The sequence below is a fragment of the Pundamilia nyererei genome, unplaced genomic scaffold, assembly GCF_000239375.1.
Source record: "Pundamilia nyererei isolate P.nyererei 1_Seehausen unplaced genomic scaffold, PunNye1.0 scaffold00133, whole genome shotgun sequence".
NCBI lineage: Eukaryota > Metazoa > Chordata > Actinopteri > Cichliformes > Cichlidae > Pundamilia > Pundamilia nyererei.
The window spans coordinates 240,239-265,956 of record NW_005187534.1 but is presented as its reverse complement, the minus strand read 5'-3'; the positions used below and the strand labels follow the sequence as shown (position 1 = coordinate 265,956).

The 25,718-nt window shown below is 48.4% G+C and overlaps 3 protein-coding genes across 9 annotated transcripts in view; 2 read left to right on the top strand and 1 right to left on the bottom strand.

Moving 5' to 3' along the window:
* LOC106455943 (inactive ubiquitin carboxyl-terminal hydrolase 54-like) overlaps window positions 1–3,575 on the top strand; it is a 42,988-nt gene extending 39,413 nt beyond the window's left edge. For 6 of the 7 annotated variants that reach the window (XM_013913461.1, XM_013913464.1, XM_013913459.1 and 3 more), the window contains exons 16-17: window positions 302–421; window positions 1,671–2,319. In XM_013913461.1, coding sequence (XP_013768915.1) covers window positions 302–421; window positions 1,671–1,951 — 401 coding nt within the window. In that variant the 3' untranslated portion in view covers window positions 1,952–2,319. Of the gene's footprint in view, window positions 1–301; window positions 422–1,670; window positions 2,320–3,510 lie in introns of those variants that run through there. The other variant, XM_013913465.1, reaches the window with a different exon arrangement.
* Window positions 3,545–8,543, top strand: LOC102212169 (proline-rich protein 36-like). Its single transcript, XM_013913466.1, has 5 exons — window positions 3,545–4,319; window positions 4,747–4,844; window positions 4,936–5,052; window positions 6,011–6,236; window positions 6,682–8,543. Exons 1-5 carry the CDS (start codon window positions 3,548–3,550, stop codon window positions 7,209–7,211), a joined length of 1,743 nt encoding a protein of 580 aa, XP_013768920.1. The 5' UTR covers window positions 3,545–3,547; the 3' UTR covers window positions 7,212–8,543.
* Window positions 8,544–8,677: 134 nt separating this feature from the next.
* Window positions 8,678–25,718, bottom strand: part of mmrn2a (multimerin 2a) — a 30,363-nt gene continuing 13,322 nt past the window's right edge. The window contains exons 2-11 of the mRNA XM_005743600.1: window positions 24,766–24,888; window positions 23,589–23,695; window positions 22,352–22,432; window positions 17,789–18,040; window positions 13,818–14,242; window positions 12,422–12,619; window positions 11,852–12,316; window positions 11,364–11,727; window positions 10,749–11,201; window positions 8,678–10,627 (exon numbers count right to left, since the gene is read on the bottom strand). Of these exons, the coding sequence (XP_005743657.1) occupies window positions 10,218–10,627; window positions 10,749–11,201; window positions 11,364–11,727; window positions 11,852–12,316; window positions 12,422–12,619; window positions 13,818–14,242; window positions 17,789–18,040; window positions 22,352–22,432; window positions 23,589–23,695; window positions 24,766–24,888 (2,878 nt within the window). The 3' untranslated portion in view covers window positions 8,678–10,217. The remainder of the gene's footprint in view (window positions 10,628–10,748; window positions 11,202–11,363; window positions 11,728–11,851; window positions 12,317–12,421; window positions 12,620–13,817; window positions 14,243–17,788; window positions 18,041–22,351; window positions 22,433–23,588; window positions 23,696–24,765; window positions 24,889–25,718) is intronic.

Sequence of the window (25,718 nt, the reverse complement as noted above, 5' to 3'; positions counted from 1 at the left end):
CACGCTTCAGCTCAGACTGTTACTAAATTCACGATTTCATAAAAAATTGTTTTATTTTGAAAATCCTGTTGGCTGTAATTCTCACTCTTGTTGCTTCCTCTTTGTTTTTTCTCTCGTTATGTGGCGTTTGTCTCGTGCTGCGAGTGGGTTGTTTGATTGGACGGTTAGCTAGTGTCGCGAGCAGAAGGAGAGACGCATCGAGGCGTCGGGAGTTCAGTGGAAAGTCCGCGGGGGAGTCGGGAAGGACTCCGTGAAAACACAAAGTTTAAAGCTGTGTGCGTCTTCCTCTTTTGCTCTGCAGGTAAATCGGACACTTACGAGCGGTGCGTGTCAGAGGCGGAGCTCCTGCTGGACCAGTCGATGCGTCTGGAGCAGGCAGGCGAGGTCGCCGCCGCGCTGTCAGCTGTCAATGAAGCTGTCTGTAAGCTCCTCCCACTGCCACTAACCACACTCTCTCCACTTTGAACGCAGCCAGGCAGAAACCTGACGGCCGACTTACACACACACGAACGCGAGAAGCTGAATCGAGCTTTAAACGATCCGCTCACCCAAACAAACATCGGGATGGTTTTTGATGACATCATTACTGCGTCTGTATTCGCCGCTGTTTGCTTCACGTGTGTCAGTCAGATGTGAACCATGAGGGTCTGTAAATATCACAGTGTTAACTCAGCTCAGGGTTCGAGTCGCTTCATCAGATTTGGCTCATTCTGTAGTGGGACAAAGTGAAGACTGTCCTCATTAAAAATAGACAGGAAATGTCCTCAGTGTGACCCCGCCCCCTGCAGATCCTCTTATGTCCAGCAGAGGCAGCAGTGAGTCTGTCCCCATAAACTCCCATGTTAAACGATAGAGCAGGAATATTCATACTTACAGCCTGATACTAACGGTTTCCCTTCAGAACGCCTGTTTTAAACTTCTGTTAGAGAATAAAGATGAGAGGAAGTAGAAGAAGAAGAGTGTCACTGTATGCAGATGACACAGTGCTGTAAACGGGAGACGTTGAGGGGTCAGAGGTGGACGGGGTCACAGTTCGACTTCATTTCTGTCAGTAATCTGGAACTCCAAATGGTCCCTCTGTCTTCTGTTGGAAAGAAGTTTAATTCTGAAAGTCATCCATTTATCGAACAGACCATCATCACAGCACGTCAGTTTTTCCTCGCCACAGAGAAAAGCAGCTGGAGTGAATCTAAGAAGCCGTGAGCTCTGCTCCTCTAAACACCTGCAAACATCCCAGAAAAGCACAGAAAGGCTGCATCACACAGCAGCCTCTGTTATTTACTGGTTCATGTGTGACTTCCTGCGCTGTGAGGTCACACGTGAACGTGCGGTTCAGCGCCGTCACCCGTAGATGATCAAGCGTGTCGGAGGCGTCCTCGAAGCTGACAGCCGGGTTGTTTTTCTTTGGTTGTGATTCTCTTACTTTAACCTTCTGTCTGGACTTGATTTCTCCATTTCATCATTAATAACCACGCCACCTTCATGTCAGCAGTGCGATGTTTGATTTCCTGTCAGCTGTGAGTTTTCTTTGTCAGATTGTTTTGCATGAAATCATCATAACGAGTTCTTTTCTGCATCTTTGGTTCATTTTTTATTCTTTTCTCTCTTTCTGTTTTCTTTTCATTTTCCTTCTGTTGTGGATTTTCTGTTGAATCGTGACCCGGCTGCAGCCAAACTGCGGCCGGTGGTGGCTGAGGGTGGAGCTAGTAGTCACAGCCGGCTGCAGCGCTGCATGAGGAGAGCCCGCAGCCTGCAGCAGCGCATGCAACTGCTGCAGCAACAACAGCAGGACTCAGAGGCAGGCAGAGAGAAACCACCGCAGCAGCAGGAGGAGCAGCAGCTCCAGGAACAGCACAGGTACCGCTGCAGCCTGATCAGCCAATCAGAACGCACCAGCAGGTGGCGCCCTGTTACCTTCTGTGTATTAAACCTTGTTATTCCTGATGTGTGAACAGAACCTGTGGAGGTTGGAGGTGTAAATCCTCAGCTGAGCTCAAAACTCCTGACATCTTACCTCCTCATGGGCTGATGTAAGAACCTGACGAGAGCTTCAACCAGAGCAAAAATAAATTCAGAATAAATCGGGCAGTAATTATTAGTCTCGTGCAGTAAACTCACACATGTGGTTCTAACGCGATGATGTGGCGTTATTTTTGTGCCACTAATCTGAGCACACGTAAGAAAAATTTGCAAGTTTTGCATTTTGAGGAGAAATTTGTTTTGAGCGAAGAAAAGCTAAATCTGAGCAAACAAAACTCATCGCTGCGTGCAAAAACTGTGTTTCAGTGTTTGCTATTATCCACACACACACAACAGCAGCCCCTCTCGCTCAGTTTTTGCATGTGTTGCTCGCGCTCTCAACATTTCTGCCCGTGTGCGCTCCGCTCTTTCTCTACACCGTTATATTTGTGCCACAAAACCAGCCAATCACAGACTTGGATGCAAAAAATTCTGATTGGCTGTTTTGGTCTCCAATCAGCTTGTTAGCTGCTGTAGCTAAACCCAGGCAAATATCCCAGAATGCATTTCATCCAAAACACAGAGTGGCCGAGTTTGAAATATTACTCTGTCTGGGTCACAAAATAAACGTTTAAGATATTTTCAGGTGAGGATGTTGCTGTGTGAACTTCAAATATCTGCTCGATTCATCAAGACGTCACATATTTGCAAAAGTGCTCTGATGTTTCCAGAGATGCCTGTTACCCACCAGCTGACCGGGTGGTCAAGGCGTGGCCCCAGGTATTACATGAAAAACCATAAAGCCTTTGAACGAAAGCAAAGCTGCTGTGACAGTGACGTACACTGTTGTATATATGTATGATTTGTATCACCTTCATGTTTCCAAACCGACATCATGACCAGCAGCTTTACAGCTGTGGCTCCAGCAAACATCAGCTGATACTAGAAATTAATATTAACTAAATTCTAACAACAGCTGATCAAGCTTAAACGTGCTGCTGTTGTTTAGCGCAACATCCGCTGGTTTCTTCTTTCTGGCACAAAGTGGGCGATAAACAAACAAGAGAGAAAAGCTGATCAGCTGATCAGCTGATCAGTTTCATGATTGAAGTAGAAACAGGAGAGGGAGGGGGGAGAATGAGAGAAGAAGAAACAGCTGTGCAGCAAAGACACAGAATAACTGCAGCTTTGTGTCTTTTTCATTGTAGCTGAAGTCCGGGACAAATCGCTTCCCTTTTCACCTCAACATGGATGTATTGTAATTGGTCCAGCCCAGTGTTGATCATGACCAATTGGCTAATTCACCACCATCATCGTTTATACCGTTAGATAATGAAAGTGCCAAATGCCCGGCATGCCCAATGGCCAGTCCAGCTGTGCGGTCAGCTGGTGGCTAACAGACGTCTCTGAAAACGTCAGAGCACTTTTGCAAATATGTGACGTCTTGATAAATGGAGCAGATATTTGAAGTTTACACAGAGCTCTGGCGTAAAGCCAGTCATTAACACACCCCTCTCTCCCCCCCGCCTTTCTATCCTATCCCCCCCAAAGTGAAAAGCCTCTCTCGGGCCGAATACTTCTGACAGAGATGCACAGCAGCCAATCAGCCTCCTCTCTGGACCAGCAGACGCCGCCTCCCTCCACCTGCCTCATTAGGTCGCTGCCTCCCCAGTCAACCTTGGTGTTTGACCCCGCCCCTTCAGGTTCACCTCGGGAGGACAGGAAGACCCTCTGTAGCGTCGGCTCCCTCCCTGCTCTCTGTGTGGATGCCCCTGTGGAAGACTTGGCTCCACCCCCTCCGCTTGAAGAGGAGGAGCTTTCAGTGCAGTGGACCATAACATCTCCTGCCCCAGTGCCTCCAGTACAAGCCCCGCCCCCACCCCGGCTGCATCCCCAAATCCTGTCACCTGTTGAGACGTTGAAACCGTCTTACACCCGGCAGCCTCAGGCCACACCCCCAGACTCCAGCCACATACTGTCCCCGCCCCCTGCCCCTCATGCAACCAGGAACTGGTCGTGCTTATACCTAGACCAAGACGTCATCGACTCTCCCAGTCTACCAATCAGCTCGCACCTGTACTCACCGCCAGACTCCCCCGCCAACATTCCCCCAGTGAGCCGCCCGGACCTGCCCGTTTCCCCGCCCACAGTGGCGCTGCCCGTGGAACGCTGGGCTGAAAACGTCAACAGATACTACGGCTCCCAGAGCACTGGGGGAGGGGGACTGGTGGCGGCGGCGCTGGTGACGCCCGGCGAGGAGCTGTCAGAGCTGGAATCGCTGTACCAGGCCAGTCTGCTGGCTCCCAGCATGCACCGGGGCAGCCGGGGAGTCAGCCCCCAGCCGAGCGGCAGCAAACCAGGTAGGAGCCTCTGCTGGACGTCAGTGGAACTGCAGCGTTTGGTGCCTCAGAGGTTGAAGCTGGACATTTATTAATAGTTCCAACCAATCAGGAGCCTTCGCTCAGCTGACCTGTTCATGCCGTCATAAACGTGAACTGATGGCGCTGCAAACACGAGTTAATAAAACAAGTTCAGATTGTTCCAGCAGAAGCGACGCCTGCTCCGAGCGGACGCCTGCTCCGTGTTTACCCACAATGCACTTTAAGTTTCCTGCAGTGAGTGAAACTGATCAAACGTGAGGCACCAACACTGGTCTCAGCTCCTCTACGTCACAGACATGAAGCTGCTGATAGCAGGCACCATCCTGCCCGTGTGACTGTGAGCTATAAATGATGTTCATAGTGTGTGTGTGTGTGTGTGTGTGTGTGTGTGCGCGTGTGCGTGCAGGCGTGAGGAGGAGGCAATTGGGTCCCGGACGCTCAAAAACGCCGACAGCTGAGATCGAGAGAGACGCCTACAGGACCCCAATAGCAGGCCTGCAGAAGGTGTGCACACCTGTGCGTTCAGCCGATGACGGCGTTCACGTTGTTTGTGCGACCTTGTTAAAAAAACTGAACTCTCCTGTTTGACCTGCAGCCGCCGTCAGCTGAAGACGAGAGCTACAGCGCCGAAAACCTGCGACGCATCGCCCGCAGCCTCAGTGGGACCGTCATCGGGTTGCGACCCCAAAACCTCGCCCCCTCCCACAGCTGTGTAAGAGAGAAACACACACACACCAGCTCGTTCAACTATCTTAGTGAGGACCTTCATTGACATAATGGTTTCCCTAGCCCGGACCTGACCATGACCTAATTGTAACCCTGACACTAAAACCACATTTTGAGCCTCAGAAAGGCTTCAAACTTGTGAGGACACACCGGTTCTCACAAGTGTAGTAGAATGCAGATTTCGGTCCTCACAAAGATAGTTAGACAGGAACACACAGAGGCACTAGCAGCTTCCTTCTGCCACCTTGTGGTCGCACCTTGTAACTGCAGCCTGGAGCTCAGCTTTGGTGCAGAGCAGGGAAACCTCTTTATTCCGTCCATGTCACAGAAAAATGAGGCATCTTTAAAAATCAGTGAACCTGTCCAGGTGAACTCGAGTCACACCCATCGAGTGACGCTGTCACATTTTAGCCTGTGACCTCATAAACACGTTACCACTCATGAGGATGGAGAATATTTAACTGGAACTGTGTCTGAGCAGCAGCTTCCTGTGTTTCTGCACGCTTCGCTCTGCTCTCGGCGCCGCTGGCGTTCAGCCATCTCGTATTCAGGCCTCAGGAATCGCCTCAGGCCGCCGCATTAAACATTGATGGGCAGTTTAGTTCTCCCATTAAGCTTCTAACCTCAGAGCCCGACAGCTGAGCGGCGCTCGGAGTCAGATCCTCACCGCGTTCCCTCGGCCCGAGGGTTTGATTCCTAAATCTGTTACAATGTGAGGGGAGAACTGAGTCATTCAGCAGCGTGCACGCAGACACGATCATGGTGTCACCCCCAGACTTGCATCTCAAAGATGCAAGCCCCTCCCCCATGTTTGTTGTTTTTTTTTAATCTTTTTGCTCTTGTTTCATGTGTTTTTTTCTTCATCACGTTAACATGTTTTCATTTTTCCCCCTCCCTTTGTTTTCTCACTGACGCCTCCACCTTCACTCCTCCTCCTCCTGAAGGACCCCTCTGTGTCCAGACCCCCCCTCAGACATTCTTCCTCCTCCTCTTCCCTCCTGCGTCGTTCCAGCTCCTCTACCCTGCATCACCCCTCCTCTCCCTCCTTCACTGCAGACCACTCCCACCACCACCAGCCCCGACTCCACGGCCCCTCTCCTCCTGCACAGCACCCCCCCACGCAGACATCACAGCCCCCCAGCTCCAGGCCCTCATCCTGGGGACACTCAGGTAACGTGCCGGCCCTTCACCTCCATCTTCAGAGCAGCTGGCCGGGCATGCTGGGAAATGCAGTTCAACAAATGCTGAAGTCAGATTCTCTCTGTAGTTCAGACAGTTTAGTTTGATTAAACGCTCCCAGCGTTCCCATGGCAACCTGCTCACAGGTGAAAACCTGGAAATGATCAAAGTGACAGGATTCCTTTGCAGTCATGTGACCCTGCTGCCGTGCTGTACATGTGAACCCGTCACGCCTACAGTGCTGTGCATAAGTCTTGAGTCACCGTTTGTAGGAAAAAGTGAAACGTGTGCAGAGTTACTGAAACATGATGGAGGCGGGCTGTTTGGTGTGAGCCCCGCCTCATTTCTGCCGGTCGTCTTCAGGACTTTTGCACAGCGCTGAGGGTGTGGCAGAAAGCGTGAACGCCGCCTGACGTGTCCTCTTCCTCTTCCTCAGGAGCTGGTGCGAGCATCCAGCAGCACGTTCTGGTTGTGCCTGACCGGCGTCAGACTCTTTCAGCTCACGGCGTCCCGCTGAGTTACGGCACACTGCCTCGAGCTCCTCGCCGAGCCCCACCTCCCTCCACCTCCTCCCTCCCCAGGCCCAGAGCTGGCACCGGCCCCGCCTCCCCTCTGGGACAACAGAGCCTCTACGCCACCATGCTCCGCCCTCGTCGTTCCGCCGCCAGCGCCAACGGCCACTACGGGCACCCCTCATTGGGCTACGCCCCCCACCACCTCAGAGCGTCAGATGGCCCTGCCCACCCACTCCGCCTGGACATCCCCCCAGACGGCGACTGGCGACGCGATACCAACTCCAGGACAGTCCAGCCCAGCTCCTCCTGGGACGCCCGCCTCGCTCGCCACCCGCAGCCTCCTCGGCCCCCCCAGCTCTGCTCGCTCTGCCAGCAGCTTCCTGCCGAGCCGGCGCGCTCCTGTTGCTCCTCGTGCGGTGCCTACGTGGCTCGGTTCCGGCCAACCAGCTGATCGGACCACAGCGAGAGTTTTACTGCAAATGTGGCTCGCTGACATCGTGAAGGAGCTCAAACGCTGTGTGCGGCGTGATGATGTCACTTTGGAGGAAAACTCTTGGATTGGCTCTGCAGTGTCGCCCTCTCATCCTCACTTCTTCATCACGGATCTCCTGCTGCTCCGCTCGGCGAGCCGAGCTCACACACACCAACACGTCTCTGACATCACGAAGCTCCGAGAGGCGACCTGCTGTCTGCTCGGCCCTGAACTCTGATTGGACAGAAGCAAAGAGCGGCTTGGTTTGAGAGCTGAAGCACGCTCGAGGTCCTGATCTTAGAGAAGTGTTTGATAATTTCTGTAAAGCTCAAATTCAGACGCGCTGCTTGTAAACTTAAACGCTAACAAACGGTTGCGATGCCTGGCGTGGGTTCACCTGCTATCGCGTGAGCCCCCCCTGGTGGACGCCAGCGTTATAACACCACTCTGCTCCTGACCGTCCCCAACGAGCCGGCGCAGTTTGCATTAACCTCAGCATCTTTTGTTTTTTTTGTTTCAGTCTGTTAGGAGGTTTTAACTGAAAAGCTGTCAAATATACGGTCCGGGGGCCAGAACCGGCCCGCAAAAGCAGGGCGCTCTGGTCCACCTGTATATAAACAATGAGGGCTTCAGCTCGTTCAGTGACGGGTGGATGCTGGCTCACGGGTGGAGGACTTTCTTCTGTTGGTCCAGTTGATCAACTTTGATTGGAGCATCAGGAGTTGTTTGCGGGTCGTGGCGCTGACGCGTGGAAGCGCGTCCTCCTGGTGATTTTTGTAGTTGTGTGTAGGTGAACTAACCTGAGCGTGCTCACCTGTCGCAGCCCGGCCGGCTCATTTCTCTTCTCTAGATTATTGTAGAAGAATAACCGCAGCTTTGTTTGAGCAGCTAATATTTAGCATGTCTTCAGCTCACCTGTCGCAGGTGTTCGTGTGCTGCCGTGATGACGTTTGTTAGCGCGGTAGCTTGACCGCTTTTAGCGCACTTCACAAGTGTTACGATAGACGTTTCTTTCGCTCGTTGCCAATTTCTTTCGACATCCCTCCCATTTATTTGGGGGAGGAGCCTCCCTTATTTTTCTTACTCCGATTGGCTTGTTAGACTTTCTGCCAAGACCGGCACTGGCTCCACCCACGTGGTGCTCCAGGTGAGCTCGGAGTGAAAGGTTGATGTTTCAGATGGAGTTATTTTTGCATCACGTTTGCTTTGCCACAGTGGATTTTGATTTCGTTGGTATATTTTTGATGCTTATTTTTCTACGCTGTAGAGTGAACACAGACGAGAGGACGAATAAAATGTTTAAAGGAAAAAGTCTCACTGGTTTATTGTCTCATTCAGGGTTTATTTAAATATTTTCTGCTGTGTTTTTACATCATGAAACTCGTGACTTTACATTCAAATATTTTCTTCATGTAAAATAAAGTAAAAATTAAAAATTGCCTCAAGTTTAAAATAACAAAAACATTTCCCACTTTATGTCCACTCTGATTGGTCAGTAATTGAGCATTTTTAAGCTTGTATGAGCTCTCTGCTATAAGCCCCACCCATCACACGGGCGTGGCTTTCACTCAAGTCCGTCCAGACTTTCAGCGTCACGGCGTTGCACAGAGCTGAGGGTTTTCAGGAGACGTCGATTCTGTAGTTTTGACAGCAGAAGAAGAAAATCCTTTTTTTTGTCACATGTATGAAACCAGAGCTTTCCTGCTGAGCTTCTGCTTTTAAAAGCCTTTAAATAACCAAAACCTGCAACTGAATGTTAGAAACACGAGGCTGAGCTGTGCTCTCTGTTTTAGTCTAATGATTCAAAACACGAGCAAAGACTCATCGGGTCAAACCGTCCTTCAACTCCCAGAATCAACGCTGACAGGATACACGGGGCTGACAGTGTTGACAATTTAAAAAAATAATAATAATAAAAACATAAACTTCACGTCCATGAAAACGAGGAGTTACTCTCCATATGAAGATCACACAGACGTCCGCCTTTTTTTCAGTAGAACCAAAAATGTAGTTTGGAGGCTTACTGCCACTTTATTAGGTACACCTAGAGCTGCTTTAATCCTTCACGACAGACATGACAAGGTCCTCATCCATGGTGACACGACATCATCACGACATCATCACTCAGCTGCTGCATCTGTGATGACACCTTCCCGCTCCTCCACATCTCAAAGCTGCTCTGTTAAACTGAGATCTGTGACTGTGGAGCCGCCTGAGTGAACTCGCTTTGTGACATCAGAGGACGGGCGTGGCCCTGATCACAGCAGCAGCAGCAGGCTGAGGTCTGACGCAGGCAGGATGGATTAACTCTGACCATCTGACACTCACAGAGCAGGAAACGTTTCTCCATCCTCTGCTGTCCAGGTTTCTGTGTGAGCTGTAGCCTCAGCTTCCTGTTCTTAACACAGGTCTGCTCTTCTGCTGCTGCTGCACATTCACAGATGCTCTTCTGCAGAGCCCGGCTGTAACGAGTGACTTCCCGTTTCTTTCCTATCAGCTTGAAGCAGTCTGTGTATCGTCCTCTGACCTCAGCGAGTCATTTCCTCCCTGAGAGCTGCTCACTGGATGTTTCCTCTATGAGCTCTGTGTGAAACACTCAGACCAACTTTGAGTCTCTTACTCCTCCTTTCTCAGTCTGAACTGCTCGTCTGCATGCTTAAATGCTTTGAGCTGCTGCTCTGTGATTGGCTGATTAGATATTTACAGGAAGATGCACCTAATAAAGTGGCAGTGAGTGCATACTGTAGGTTTGAGAGGTTTAGATTTTTTCTTTTGCTTATTTCTAGCATATTCTTTTCCTCAGTGTTTTGCTGGAACCAAACTGGCCGTCACGCTAAATATGACATTAAAAAAAACAGAATTCTTCTTCTGAGCTGAAATCACAACATCGGATTATTTCACTCCTCCTGGTCCTCTAAGCTGCCTTCATCCGTCCATTCATCCAACCAGTTCCTTCAGCTGTCAGCTGATTGGTCCACAGCGCTCTCAGGTGGTAGGGTAGAGCAGCAGACATGCGAACATGTTGTCCTCTGACTCCGCCCAGTCTCCTCCCCTCAGTTCCAGCCTCACCTCCTGCCCCTCCCTCAGCAGCAGGAGGCTGACCCCGGTAGCCGGCCCCTCCTTACTTACTTCCTGCCTCTGCAGAGGCACCCACGCTCCGCCCTTCTCCTCCTCCTCCCCCATGCTCCTTAGGACCACATGGGCGGGGCCTGGTCTCAGGTGCAAGGTGAGGACAAACAGGTAGATCCCATCCACTGGAACCGTGAAGGTACTGCCAGAGTAAAACTGACCCTGGGTCAAAGACGGCTCAAAAACAACAACGCCAGAGACGCTCTGAAGAGACCGAGCAACGAACAGCGGGGCGCGTTCTGATAGGCTGGCGGGGACGGGTTCACCTGGAGAGAAGAGGAGGGGACAATGGAAGAAGATGTAAAGAAAAAAACCAACAAACAAACAACTATTATCAATAAAACATTAAGACACTGTTGGGCAGCAGTGTGTTACCTGAAACCTCACCTGGTGACTCCCTCCTGCTGCGCCGCTTTCCTCCCCTCTCTGACTCCTCCCTCCATCCTCCTTGCTTCTTCTTCTCTTTCTTCTTCAGCAGCTGCCACAGCTTATCCAGCTCCAGCGTGGCGTTGGATCTCGCCAGCACGTCGGCGTTGCTGAAGACGTTCTTGAACACCCCCAGGTGTTGCTCCAGTCCCTTTTTCAGCCAAGTCACCTCATTCATCACCGTGGCAGCCACACGTGAGGCGTTGGGGCAGGAGCACGTTTTCTCCCCCAGCTGGGATAGCCTGCGCTCCACCTCCTCCACCTTCCTCTCCAGGTTCCATAGGTCACCGCCATCCCCGGGATGGAAGAGCATCTGCTGCTCCCTAGCAGGAAGTCCGTCGCCGCCGCCCCTCCTTGGGTCACCGGGCAACCAGGAGGGAGGCTGGTCTGCAGATGGCACCTCCTCTCTGCCTCCTGAGAACAGACGAGTCAAAAATGAGTTGAAGCAAAAACAGGAAGCAGCTTCTTAAAAGTACATTTTATCTAACATCCAGCAGGGGGCAACCCTGACAGAATAGCTCATTCAAAATAAAAGCATCAGCTGCCTGCAGCTGTCCCTTCACAGTAAAGGCGTACCCGTCTGGCCCTGCTTCAGCATGATGATCGTATGCTCGTGTTCTCTCAGCTGCTCCTGCAGGTGCCTCAGGTCCTCCTTCAGAGCCTGGACGGAGATGAAGTCAGCCTCCTCCTCCTCCTCGTCCTCGTGGTCCGGCCTCTCCTTCTCCCTCAGGCTGATCATCTTCAAGAAGTCGATCACCTCGTCTCCCAGCAACATCTTCAGTACCCTGCTGTGTCGGCTGGCGTCTTGGAGGAGGATGTTGAAGGTGGTGTCCAGCACCTTTATCTTGGCGTCCTGCTGTCTGTCTGCGTGCTTCAGGCCGGAGACTGAGGCATTCAGGTGGGTCAGGCCGAGGTCCAGAGTCCTGATCCTGCTCTGCTCCTGCAGGAGGAGGATGGAGAGGAAACAGAAAGCAGCCTGTTTAGAAACGCTGTGTGGACCTGTCTCCGGATCGTTATCAGCTGAAAGTCGTGTCTGCTCTTATTTACAGTTTCATTGCTCGTACCCTGTGGAGGCCAAGTTGGAGCGCCTTTACCGCCGGCTCCCAGTCGCTGCTCGTACCCCAATGCCCTCCCCTGCTGTTGTCGTCCAGAGCTAATCTGTTCTCATTGGCCAGCTCGGTCACGTTGGCCAAGTCCCTCTGCAAGATAGCCACGGTCGCCTGCAGGCTCTCACAGTTGCATTCGATGCGCGAGTTGTTCTTGCAGGCGTTCGGGATCGTCCACAGGCAGTCCATGTCCTCCTCAACATCGTCCAGTCGTTTAACCTGCTGGCTCAGCTTCCCCGCCAGCTCGTTTACACGATTCAGCACCTTCACTTTGGCGTCCTCCACCTCCAGCCCCGTCTCCATGAACAGCACCTGGGTGCGCCGCGCCGTATCGTTGATCTGCTTTTCCAGCTCCTTAACGTGCCGACTCAGCTGCTGGACGGCGCGCGATGTCACCACCGCATCCTCCATCAGTGTGGTCACCTGCACGGGACACATTTCAGTTTCCTGTTTCAGTCCTGATTTTACTGTCAGAAAGCACACTCGTGCTGAACGTCAAGAACAAAGTCCTCATGTGTGCAGGCTCACCTTCACCGTGTTGTTGACCACTGTGTTGTCCAGCTGGTCGATGGCGTCCCACAGCTCTGAGGCGTCCGTGGGAGGCGGCAGCTGGTGTGGAGGGTTGGTGGGCGGATGGAGGTCGTCCTGATCCTGCTCATCCTCAGCCATCTGCCACTGGTCCAACTTCAGCTCTGTCAGCGTGGCGTTCATGGCCTGCAGGCTGACCTGAGATCAGCAACAGGAGTTATGAATAAATGTGTTTCATTGGCAACATATGAACAGACTGTACTTAAAAATGAGAGCTGCCCTGACTCTGGCTTCCTCTAACAGCCTGAGGGTCCCGCCAACACCAGCTAATGTTAGATTATAATGACCTATGTCACCGATCGGACCAACCACACAATGACAGGGAGGAAACATCAGCAATGATCTCAGGGAGGCGACTGCAGCTGTGCATCAACCTCAGGAGAAAGATCACTCAGACACCTGACAGTCTTCTTTGAAGTCAGGCCGTGCAAAACCCAAGAGCTCATACTCAACTGGCCTCAACTAGCATGTGAAAAGCTTGGAAAGGTTGCAGGAGAAAGCCTCTTCTCTCTAAGAAACATGGCAGCAGAGCTTTGGTTAGCAAAGCTGCATCAGAATGAAGCGCGAGCGCTCTGAAACCTCATTTCCTAACAGTTCGTGGAAACATTTGTATCCTGCACAAAAAACATGCGATTCCTGCAACATGCACACCAGCCTGTGCAATCTGCATAAGCCCGCCTCCATTTCCTCTATATAACACATTTTCCTCCAGGTGAAGCAAAGACAGCAGTGATGATGTAAAAGACAAGCTTGCATCTCTAAGGCAGGAAAACAACGAGCTTGTTCGTTGTGTCCAAGAGGAATCAAGAAAAGGCACAACCGTCCAGACTGCATCCATCACAGGAACGATGGTTCAAGAACAAAAAAATAAAATAATGGAGGCACCGCATGTCATCTCCTCTGACACTGTGGCTCAGTCGAAAAAGAAAGTTTGGACAAAAGTAAGAAAGAAAAGAAGAAGAAAACAGCTGGAGATGACAAACTCCAGATTCTCCAGCATCCAGGGACAGTGCCAAAATATTAGGCCGTCAGTGATGACACCCAGGAATAACAGAAGTCATTTTCTTTAAAAGAGACGCTGGGATGAGGAATACTGGAATATGTTTAAATCAAAAGTTTCATGGAGCCTTCTAACGTTTTAGAGAACTGTAAATAATGACCAAAAGGATGAATTATTGATCGTGGCCATTTTAAAGATGTTTAAATTCCCAGCCAGGCCTCAGTTTGTCATAATGTCATCATTTCTTTTCATTTTACATCCTCCTGATTCATTATAAAGGTTTATATCGACATCACCATGAATCCTGTAAAGTGTTGGCCTCCCTCGTGCACTGACCTGCAGCGTCTTCTGCTGGCGTTTCAGCTTCACGTCGATGTCGGCCTTGAAGCTGGTGAGGTTGTAGTGCAGCATTACATGCTGCGAGTGCAGCCTCTTCTCCATCTCATTCTGCTGCGCCTCCACCTGCCTCTTGACCTCCCCGATGTTCTGAATCACTTCATCTAATCTGGCGTCCAACCGCTCCTCCACCCCACCATCACCCTCCTCCTGAAGAGTCATCTGATGCCCCGCCCCCAGCTGGCTGCTCTTCAGCTGGGCCACATCATGGGCCAGGTCACCTACCCTCTGGCTCAGGTGTTCCAGTGAGTGGTTAAAGTGCTCCATGACCGGCTGCAGCTGGGACCACACCCGGTCCATCATGTAGGGGACAATAAGGGGAATAAGGGCACTGGGATATGGGAGAGGGGCGGCACTGAGGTCCTCTGGAAAAAATACAAATTATGTTTTTAATGTTTGGACATTTCAAAATTAAAGGAACCAAACGGTACAAAGGAAACTGCAGTTACACAGCTCAACGACTGTGTGGATTGTCCTGGAATAAGCTACTTGGTTATATTCGATCTGGAAGTAGATCTGTGTGGGAAAAAATGCAAAACCCCCAAATATTTTAAATAAAAGGTAGAAAGAATCTAAATGATCATACAATGAGAGCAGGTCCTAACGTCCTGCCATACCTTTGTAACACCTTTGAGTCCACCTGTAATTAATGCAGGTGATCCACAGAGATCATCTCTGCACTCATGCAGAGGACACTCTCATATGTGCCACCAGCTCGTCTCTCAATCCGCTTGATTTCTGTTTCTCATGAAATATGAAGTTTTTCTAAACTGACAAAGGGAGCAGCCCAGCACGCTGTTTATCAATGAGACACTTAACTTAGCCAAAGCTCTCATTCTTACACTGAACCTGGAGTTAAATATTCTGCGTATTCTGATTTCACGGGAGAGTTTTAAACTTTGCATTTATTTATTTCTGCCTTTACTCAGACCTTTGTTGACACGTGAACACGCTGTCTTTGCGTTACCTGCTGTGACTGCAGCCATTCCCCAACAACAGCCTTGAGAATTTGCATATTAATGACCAAGAAGCTGAGCTCGTTGTTAGTCAGTGTGCTGATGTTTCTCCCAGTGAGAAACTACGTCCAGATGAACAGAATCAACTTGTTGGGACATTTTATTCTTGATGAGCTCATGGTCACATGTGAGGATAGGAACACAGACTGGCCTGCAAACATCCAGCATGGCAGCGCACTCCTTCCTGCTGATATCCATCAACGTGGCTTCACATCTGTCTGCAAACTGCTCCAGTGTGAGCTGAAGGTCATCATTTGATGATGCCAACAAAACCACATCATCTGCAAAAAGCAGAGCTCCTGAAACCTCTGAACAGAAAAGTCTCCACCTCATAGCTGTGCCTAGAAATTCATCCCACTAGAAGTCAAGAACAGAACTGCTGGAACATTAAACTGGAACCTGTGTATCTACTCTGAAACTGTATAAACTGTGTTGTGTGCTCAGGTCTGTTTTAATGTCACTGGTTTAATAAATGATGTAATGGTAAAAATGTCCAGTTTCTATCTTCACCGGTTTAAAAGCTGATTCAAAAACACGAGAACAGTCATGACCACATGAGGAGTTGTGGGCTGCAGCAGAAGTTTTGACCTGTTGGCGGCACTAGAAGAACGCAGGAACCTGACAGTAGGATATCAGCCGCTGGGAAACTCTGGACTTCTGAACCAGATTTCTGAAATAAAAATAGAACCCCGAGGGGCTATTCGCCCACTGCTGACAAAAACACACTCCCCCCTGTGAATCATGGCTCTCTGGGGAGCTAGACTGGATTGTTGTGCTCTAAAATGGAACCAGCTGAGGCTCCAGTCTGGGTTAAAAACACAGCAGAGCTCCAAAGGGAAGCAAACACACCTCAGACTGCTGCTGGGAGGATTCAGAGGATAGTCGCCGAGCTTTACAGCGCCTTGGGATGGTTTGATGAAAAGTGAACATGCAGACCTCAGGGCGCTGCCGGTCCTTCGGCTGGTCGGAGGCACCTCGGGGCCAAGAGGATCTGATTGTGTTGTTATTGTTATTCCTGGAGTCTGAAATAAATCCAACTGTGCTTACACTTCCTGCTCAGCGATCCCGAGAGGCTCTGAAGGACAGAACAGGCTGAGCCAAAGCCAGCCACAAACTGCTGCTGCAAGCATGAAAGCTGTGTTTCAGCAGACGCACGTCACATTACGATCACCTCCACTGGGCGGAAACACACGTTCACGTCCAGGATGGTCTGAGACTGGCCAACCGGACAGCTGCAGCAACAATCGGTTTGCACAAACTGTCAGAAACCGTCTCAGGGAAGCTCATCTGCATGCTCGTGTCCTCACCGAGGTCTGGACCCGACTGCAGTTCGTCGTCGTACAACGCTCACATTTCATGGCGTCTGGCACGTCCTGGTTTCACTGTTCAGGACGGATGGCAGACAGCGTATGGGCGGGCGGTTTGCTGATGTCAGCGTTGTGGACCGAGTGTGGTTCTGGTATGGGCAGGCGTCCGTTATGGACAACGAACACATTGCTGGCATTTTGAATCACAGAGATCGTGACACTGATGGTTGTGTCATTCATCTGCAACCATCACTCATGTTGCAGCACGATAATGCACAGCCCATATTACAAGGATCTGTACACAATTCCTGGAAGCTGCAAACTTCCCAGTTCATGCATGGCCAGCAGACTCACCGGACACGTCACCCATCAAGCATGTTTGGGGGGGGGGCTTACAGGTCTGGGTATGCTGGAAGCAAGGGTCCTCACATGTGAGGAATACAAGTGTGTGTGTGTGTGTGCTTGGCTTTGGAGATGCAGTCCAGACACAAAACCACCTGAAACACTCACTCTGATCATCATGACCCGTTTTCTTTAGCATATGGAGAGGTCAAAGGTCAGCTTACAGTGAGGTCACCTCAGGCTGAAGCTGCAGTCAGCAGAGAGGGAAAGAAATCACACGCTCCCGTGTCAGCTGCAGTGTTTCTATCTAATGATCGTCAGCGTGATTTACGGAGGCGAGCACAGGCGACTTCCTGTTTCGACAAAAGAGCGTGTGTTACACTGAAGCGCTTTATTTCTTCTTCTTAAGAAGGTGAGACGTCACTTTAAGTTTATTAAAAGGAAAGCTTAATATGGCATAAGAAATGAACCCAAAATTACACAAAATATTGTGGACTGAAATAAAACTTGTTGTTTATCACTGGATGGTTTTATAAACATAAACTAAGGAGTCGCTGTCTGTGCTTTCTACACCAGCACAGGAGGCTAAAGCTAACAGCTCCGTCACAGAGATGATTTTATAGATCAGCTGTTATTTTTCTCTGGACTGGAGGTTCTGAAACACTCATAAATGTTCCTCTCAGGATGATGTAGCTGGCTGGTCACTGAGGTCAAAGGTCAGAGAAAACAGAACTGTGGGAAACTGAGAGCTAGCCAATCCCAAACAAGCTGGAAGTGGGGGTGTGATGTCATAGGTGTGCTGGTCGGGTGACTCACACACACACACTGATGTATATGTAACGGAGGAACAAGCGGATTTCCTTCGGCGGAAGTGTGTGTGGATGTTTATCAGCAATGGAAGATGTGCTCACGTCTTTATTTAAATAAAAGAATCAGGAACGCCAAAATAAAAGCCCTGACTTCATCATGCAGGCAGGTTGCAGTTCCTCCAATGTCCACCGGAGGCTCCAGCAGTGGAAGAGTCCCCATTAGTCAGAACAGTTTCCCCTCATAAGTTTTTAAGTGTCACCTGTTTAAATTATATTAAGGTTCAAAGTTTGGAGGGGCGTGGCCTCCTTGACTGACAGGTGGATGGTGACACTGCTAGTCGCCTGCTCGGCTTCACCTCAGCTAATTAGAGTCCCTGAACTGGACCTCTGGGTCGTGATTGGCTGTTGGAACCTTCTCAGTACAGACAGAAACTCACCTGGCGTTCGGTGTTCCTGCTGTGGGTGATCTGGATCAAGGTGGTGGGGGTGTCGGTCGTGGTTGTGAGTGTTCGTCGCCTGGTATGATGTATGATGGTGTTTGTGGGCGTGTCCTGGCCCCGGGGTGGGCTGTGTGTCGTTGTCCTGGCTGCTTGGGTAGCTGGCATCATACAGCGTGCTGTCGGGCACTTGGTGGTCGTTCTGTTCATGGTTCAGGTCTCCGCCCCGCTGCTGGGGCCGAGTATGAACAACTGAAACGTAAAAACAACAATCAGTGCGAGAAGCTGCAGAAAACGTTAAAAACTCAGACTGACGAATGTCTGAGATAATCGAGGTTAACCTAAAACACGCCCAGGAAAAGCAAACCTGGTGTGTATTCTTCTTTGGGAATACCGAACTGAAGGCAGACGGTGACGATACGAGCCTCACTGACCTGAACTAACACAGAGATGAACAGGAAGTCTTGCAGACCGGCTGTGAGAGAGACGGAGAGGCTGATGGGAAACAGGCTGATGTATTTGGGGATTTCTCCGCTGAGCTTCCGTCGTTTTTGTTTGAGCTCATTGTTGGAATCGCAGCGACAGCAGGAGCGCTGATCTCTGAGTCGGTGACCTGCAGGCCGGGTCGAAGGCATAAAATACATCAAAGCAGCTTCTGCGGCTGCAAAGGAAGACAGCGAGGAACACTGTCATCGTTTTCTCCTCTGAGGCTGCAGCACGTCTGAGGTCTTTGAGTTTGGTCCCATCTAAAAGTTTTGTTCATGAACATCTGACAACTCAGAAGAGTTAAAAACTTTTAATTCAGCAGGAACATCAGTTTGGCTGGATCAGATTCAGAGGAAGCCGGGGTGGATGGAAAGATGAAATATGTGACCAGTAAAACCTTTTTGGTAATTTTACGTTGCTAGGCTTATTTTGTGGGTCTGCAGGTGAATCTCTTTGTAATGGTTTGTCATTTTATTCTCCTTTCACATCCTGCTGTAGTCATTTTGCATCCCTTTGTGGCTGTTTGTCTGAAACCACAACAGTTTGTAGATCAGCCTTCCTGTGTGCTGTCTTTGCATCCATCTGGAGCGATTCGGTATCCCACAGTGGTCGTTTTTACTTCACTTCATTATGTTGTGTCTCGTTATCATCGTTATTCCTCTGTAGACTGTTCCTGGTCTTGCATTTCTTTCAGGTGCTTCCTTCAGGGAGCGCCACAGCAGGTCTGCCTCCATCCCACCCCCAGGATCCCCCCCAGCATCCCTCTGTAATCATTTCACATCCCCTTGATGTAGTTGAGGATCTGTGCCTCTTTTGTATGATTTTAAAATAATTTTCCATTCTTTTGTGCCCATTTTGCATCCCTCTGGTTGCATATGTTTGGTTCTATACGATTTCTTTTTCATCCGTCTGACTGCTGTCATCCTGAATGAACTCGATTCAGTTCGGAGAGTTTCTCCTTCAATTTCTTGAACTCTCTGCCTGCATCACCTCATTCATGCATCTAACCAGGAAGGTCTGAAACTTTAGATTTATCTTCCTCAGCGATACTTTACCTCAGGTTGGCTGCAAACATTATCCTACTGGGAGCACTCATGTGTCTGCTTCCATATGATCTGCAGTGGACTAAAGAAACTAAAGAATAAGTACAGTAAGCGAATGTGAGTCGCTGTATTTGCGTCTTTGGACGGTTTAATAATTATTTTAGTCACTTTTAAGAAAAAACCCTAAAGATTTGTTTGTTTTAGCTTCTTAAGTGTGAACATTTGATACTTCTCTTTTCTCTGAATTTAATATTTTAGATATTTTTGGAGCTGAAGAAACTGATAACTGATGATTTAACCGATAGCTGCTGCTCTAAAACAAAACTGTAATCTCGTCTCATTTATCATTTTTAAGACCACTGAGAGGTGATTCAGGGATTCATGGCTCAATTTGTTGTTTTAAAGTCTTGATCTCTTCTCTCTTTAAAAAGCTGGACACACGTGCATTAGCTTCCACTGCAGAGGCTACTACCGCACAAAGAATTTCATGTGATGCAGTGCTTGCAAGTGTTATGAGTGGATGACTCACGCTTGTTGTATTTGAAGGTGTTCCTGTTATTGTGTCCCATCGTGTTAGTGATTTAATTTCATCGACCCCAGCTCGCAGGAAGTGGGTTCAATCGTAGGCGCGGTGGGAGCGGACTGTACCGTGTGGAGGTGTGTGAGGAACGGCCTTTTTGTTTGTCTTTCTTTGTTAAATCGAGCCCGTAAAGGCCAAAGGTCTATTTCAGTCCCGTGTTTTTCCAACAACATCGACTGTTTTGATTCTCAGGCTTCTCAGTGCCGCACACGCTATAAATACTTCATGTACTCTGCATGTATCCTGCAGTAATGAAATTTCACATTACGGCACCGAAGCTGAGAAAACTGTTGTTGTTACTTCCTGTTGAATCAAAAGCAGAACAAAGAGAATCAACCTGCTGCAGTTAGAAAACCGAAAAACAGCAGAACAACCAAAAACTTGCTCTCCTCGGTTCATTGACGTTCGTTTGAGTTTCTGCTGTTGCGCGCTCTTAAACTCCCTTTAACGTCTCTTTGTACTTATTTTGCATCCCTCTAGTCATTCAGTGTCCATTAGATGTTGTTGTTCATTCTTTTGTGGTAATTTCACATTCAGCCCTTTGATTATTTTGTTCGTCTTTAAAAATATCTATCATCATGGTAAATGGCCTGCATTTGTATAGCACTTTTCTAGTCCATAGGACCCCAAAGCGCTTCACACTACATTCAGTCATTCACCCATTCACACACACATTCACACACTGGCGATAGCAAGCTACATTGTAGCCACAGCTGCCCTGGAGCGCACTGACAGAGGCGAGGCTGCCGAACAAAGGCGCCACCGGGCCCTCTGACCACCACCAGTAGGCAAACATCATGCATTTCTCTGCGGTAAATTTGCCCTTTTATACACTCATGTTGTTATCCCTTTGTAGTCATTGCTTTTGCTTTGGTTGTTTAAAGTCATTAAGTTGTTCTGCATCATTCAGTACTTATTTTGCATCCTTTTGTGGGGGGTTTTGTTTAATTTTGGTCATTTTTGCACACCCTTGTAGTCAAATTTTTACTTTTCGTCCATGCTTGTGGTCTTATTCCATCAGTTCATGGTCACTCTACATGTCTTAGTACTTATTTTGCATCCCACTGTAGTCATTTAGGGTGTATTTGATATTCTTTGGCATCTGTTTGTGATGGTCTTAGGTCACTGCAGCCAATGTCGTGTGAAATGTGTCCTGCATCAGGATCACCTCTGCCCACCTGTCCTGCACAATGCTCGGTCTTTTTGCACAACCAACTGTCATTGTTGTACTTTTCTACTGTCTGGTGTTGCACTGTTTTTGTTCTCCTTCACTGTGCACATGGTTGCAATGATGATAAAGCCACTTGACTTGACTTGCACTCTTCTCCTCTCCATCAGCTCACTCCAACTTGAATCTTCTCATCAGGCCAGTGTGACCTTTGACCTCTGAACAGTGTGTCTGTGGTTCCCAGATGACTCACTCTTTGTTCATATGTTGCGAATGTGGGAGTATGGGGTGGGGTGGGAGGTGACCTTGGTACTGGCGCACCCACGCCCTCTTCTCCAGGGGAGAGGAGGGAACTTGACCTTTTGTCAATGTGAGTGCGGTGGTTAAGCGCGGTGCTTCCTCACTTTGTTAGAACAGTAATGAGTCAGAGCGCTGCGTTAACGCAGAGAGTGAAGGTGAAACTCAAGAGCCAACCAATTTATTCTGAGCAAACACGAAGTCGAAAACCACCGCAAACAGAGACCAGCAGGTCAGCCAGAGGTGGCCGTAACCAGTTTTCCCCGGTGTGACCGCAGCAGCACCTCCTGCAGCTGGAGGCGGCTCCTCTAGCTGCGTTTTCTCAGCTTATTCTTCCTCCAGGTTTCTGAGGTCATCCTCACTGCAGGACCCCTCCTCCACCCTTTAATGACCAGATCTTTTCACTTGTTGTTCTTAATGAGTACATATCATTATTATTCCCTCTACCTGATCTTTTCTTTACACTTATTCATATTTATTCATTTTACTTTGCTTTTAATAATATGTTTATATTTCTGTGTATCTTTGTGTGATTTTCAATGATTTATGACTGGAGACTCATTTGGGTCATTTCCTGTTGTTTTTAAATCTGTCATGTGACTGACGTAGCTTTGCATGATTCACAGTCCAGAGTAATCCTTCTTTCTCAGGTCCATGCATCATCAGTGCATCCTGTGTTTGAAACAAGCTGTTTAGCTCTTCTCTCTTTTTCTGATTGGTCATTTTTAGGAAGCCTGCTGAGGGGCAGTACTTGTAAGCTTTTAAGAAGAGTTACTACAAACAGATCTGATAGAAAGCTGAGTTCTGGGTCTCGACTGTAAGTGGAAAAGTCTCAAATCGATCACCCTGAGGTGGAGTCTGATTGTTGACTCCATCGATGACCACTTCCTGTTCGTTATGACCAACGCACTGATTGGCTCGCTGTGGTTCTACAGTCTGAGACGTGAGTTACCTGAAGAGTCAAAAATGTTTCATTTCCAAGAGCGTACCTGGAGCCTTGACCTCTGATGTGCCTGCTTCAGATCGTCCAATCAGAGTCGAGCTTTCAGAATCCTGCCGAGGGCCTGAGACTGTTGGAGAAGAAACAAGCTGTAAAACTGCAGTTTAAACTAACAAAGACAGAGAGTCAGCTCAGAGACGGTCAATACAAATGATTGTATCCTGGAGGCAGCGGTCCGAGCTGAGACGCCCGCTCCTCCTCCTCTTCCCATAAACTCAGATTAAATCAGAGCTGACGTCCGAGCACAACGAGGGCTCAGAGCAGCAATAATAACAATAATAATAATAAACTGAGGCAGAGAATGAACGACTTTAATGTTTCTCTTCATGACCTCCTGATTTGAGACTCAGTGATGGATTCATGAACTCGTGGCTTTGACTTTGTGCCTCAGATGCTGGAAACAGAAAAACGCAGGCAGCAGCCGTCTCTGTTTTAGCCGGCTACGATCATGCAATAATGTGGCCTGTTTGTGGGGGAGCTGGGAGCTTTGAGAGACGACCGCTGATAAACTTTGAGCGTCACACAAACAGAAGCGAAGAGCAGAGGACGTCCTCCCGCAGATAAACACAGCCGTTCCCACACGCCGAGAAAATCTGGAACACATTAAGTTCCCGAGCAATACTAAAGCCCGCCTGTTCTTGGAAAAGTAAAAATAGACTCCAGCGGAGGGAAACCAGAACCAGGCGTCCATTCAGAGCAACTCTAAATATGCTCCATCCTCATCTCCTCTATTAAAACGAGTAGTTTATGAATAACCGCGGCTGCTTTCAGGCTCACTGTGGCCGTCGGGATCAAACTCACTAAACATAAATATTAATAAATATGTTTACATCATAAATACAAAAGGATTTCTACCATTGAAAGGACAATAATATAAATAAAACACATTTTCATACGTTATTCCCTGAATATGTTATTCAGGCTGTTTCTGTTCACTTGTTTCTGATTTTGAAACCACATTAAAGTGCAGTGGATAAATGTAATCAGGCTGCTTTTAACCCAAACAAACCAGAGCAGATTTTAGCCAGCGAGTGCAGACCCGGCGCCACCTAAAGGCCAAAACAGGAAGGGCACCAAACAGGACAGGAACGCTTAAGGTGGACTTTTAATGGATAACTCTCTGATGTCAGTCTGAGCGTTTGTGCTACAGCCTGCGCAACACTGAAGTCTGCTTCACAAAAACATCCTTAACGCGGACTCGAGTGACGGTGATGCTGCTGACTCACCTGTGTCCTCGCAGTTGTGTCCTCCGTGTCCCGGACAGCAGCGCCACAGCAGAGCGGTTACGATCTTCTGCTGCTGCCTGTAAATCGGCCGTGTGGACAGCTTGTACCTGCACACGAACACACACACAAACACACCGTGGTTACCGCTGCTCGGCCTCTATAGAAGCCATCACCTTCAGCAAAGACGTCACGTCTGTGGGCGGGTTGACTCCCAAAGTTTAAGGTTTATTCTGACTCTGAACTTTCAGATTCAGGATTTTGAGACAGGAAAACATGAGAAATATGAAACATCAAGCTGGACCCAGGTCAGTGAAGGGATAAAACATGCTTTCTACTGTCTACTAAAGTTACACTGAAAACACACATCAAAGTAGTTTGAAGATGATGATTAGTGACAGGAGGCTTTTAGATCTGATGCCACTGTCACCAAGCACTTTGGTGACAGAAGGAAGACAGGATACAGACATGCTGTGAAAGAGAGACAGAGACTAATAACGAGACAGAATAAATGCATGAACTAGTTTTTCAGCGTCACTCTGAGACAGGATATTTCTAACTTTAGAGATGTTGCACAAATGGAAGAAAGCAGTCTTACATATTTGTTTAATATGTGCGTTGAAGGACATGTCCTGGTCAAAAATGACTCCAAGGTTCCTCACAGCATTACTGGAGGCCGAGGTAATGCCATCCAGAGTAAGAATCTGCTTAGATACCATATTTCTAAGATTTTCAGGGCCGAGTACAATAACCTCAGTTTGATCTGAATTAAGAAGCAGAAAGTTAGCGGCCATCCAGGTCTTTATGTCTTTAAGACATTCCTGCAGTTTAACTCATTGGCGTGTGTTATCTGGCTTCATGGACAGATAGAGCTGGGTGTCATCAGCATAGCAGTGAAAATGTATGCTATGTCTTCTAATGATGCTGCCTAAGGGAAGCATGTATAATATAAACAGAATTGGTCCTAGCACTGAACCCTGTGGAACTCCATAATTAACCTCAGTGTGTGAAGAGGACTCTCCATTTACATGCACAAACTGGAGTCTATTAGATAGATATATATCATATCTACATATTAAACAGATTTGGAAGTTACTGAGCAAAGATCAATGCATTTTACACTCACGGTGTTATAGAAACCTCACGATCCCCAATGAGAAAAACTAAAATGGACACTCACATGGTCAGGTGACAGTTGGGCGTCCCGCTCGGACATGGACTCTGGGACTTGATGGTGTACTTCTCTGTTCCACACATAACTGCCATCGTTTGCACATGGTTATGCACGAACGGACACCAGTTCCTACACACACACACACACACGCACACACACACACACACACACACACAGAGTCAGGATGTAGTGTGATATGTCCACAGTTTTCCTGCTAAGAAAAAATGTTAGTGCTCCTTTAAGAACAAGAAGAAAGATCACATATTTGTGTGTAACTCGGTCTAACTGCCTCTGCTGTATGTGCACAGACGTGTAGTCGGCTCCTCTTAAAGGCCGGTTGTGAGCCAGGAAAACCCCAGATGTCCACAGCGTTACAGGAAGATGGAAACACACACACAGTTTGTTGTTCTGTATTCCTGTTTGGGGTCAGAGGTCAAAGACTGTGCCCTCTTCTCAGTGGCCACCAACACTCAGCTTCAAGGAAAAGCCCTCTTCCACTCTCTGAAGAGTAATCAACCATGAAAACCACAGAATAAGAATAAAAACGTGAGCCGAGTCCAAAAATGCAGATTTAGTTTATGTTTTTGTTGTGAGACAACGGCGAATGTAATAGTAACACCAGAATAACTAAAAACTATGTTTTTAGTTATTATGTTAATTTGGCATCCCTTTATGAATATTTTTGTTCCAAGACATTTTTCATGGTTTTTAATTTAGCATCATTTTTTAAATGCTTCTTGTTCCTTTGCAGTTGCCTCGTGTTATCCTGATACCTCTGTAATTATTTTGCATCCCTTTTCTAAATGTCCTCTCTCTTTTCAGTTGTTCTGACGTGGTTTTCATCTCTTTGGGATCTGATCACTAAAGTTTTGATTCTTTTTTTTGTTTTTGTGAAAAGACACAAGGCTCGTCTTTGGGTTTGTTTTAATCCCTGATCCCACCTGATGAAGACCCTGGAG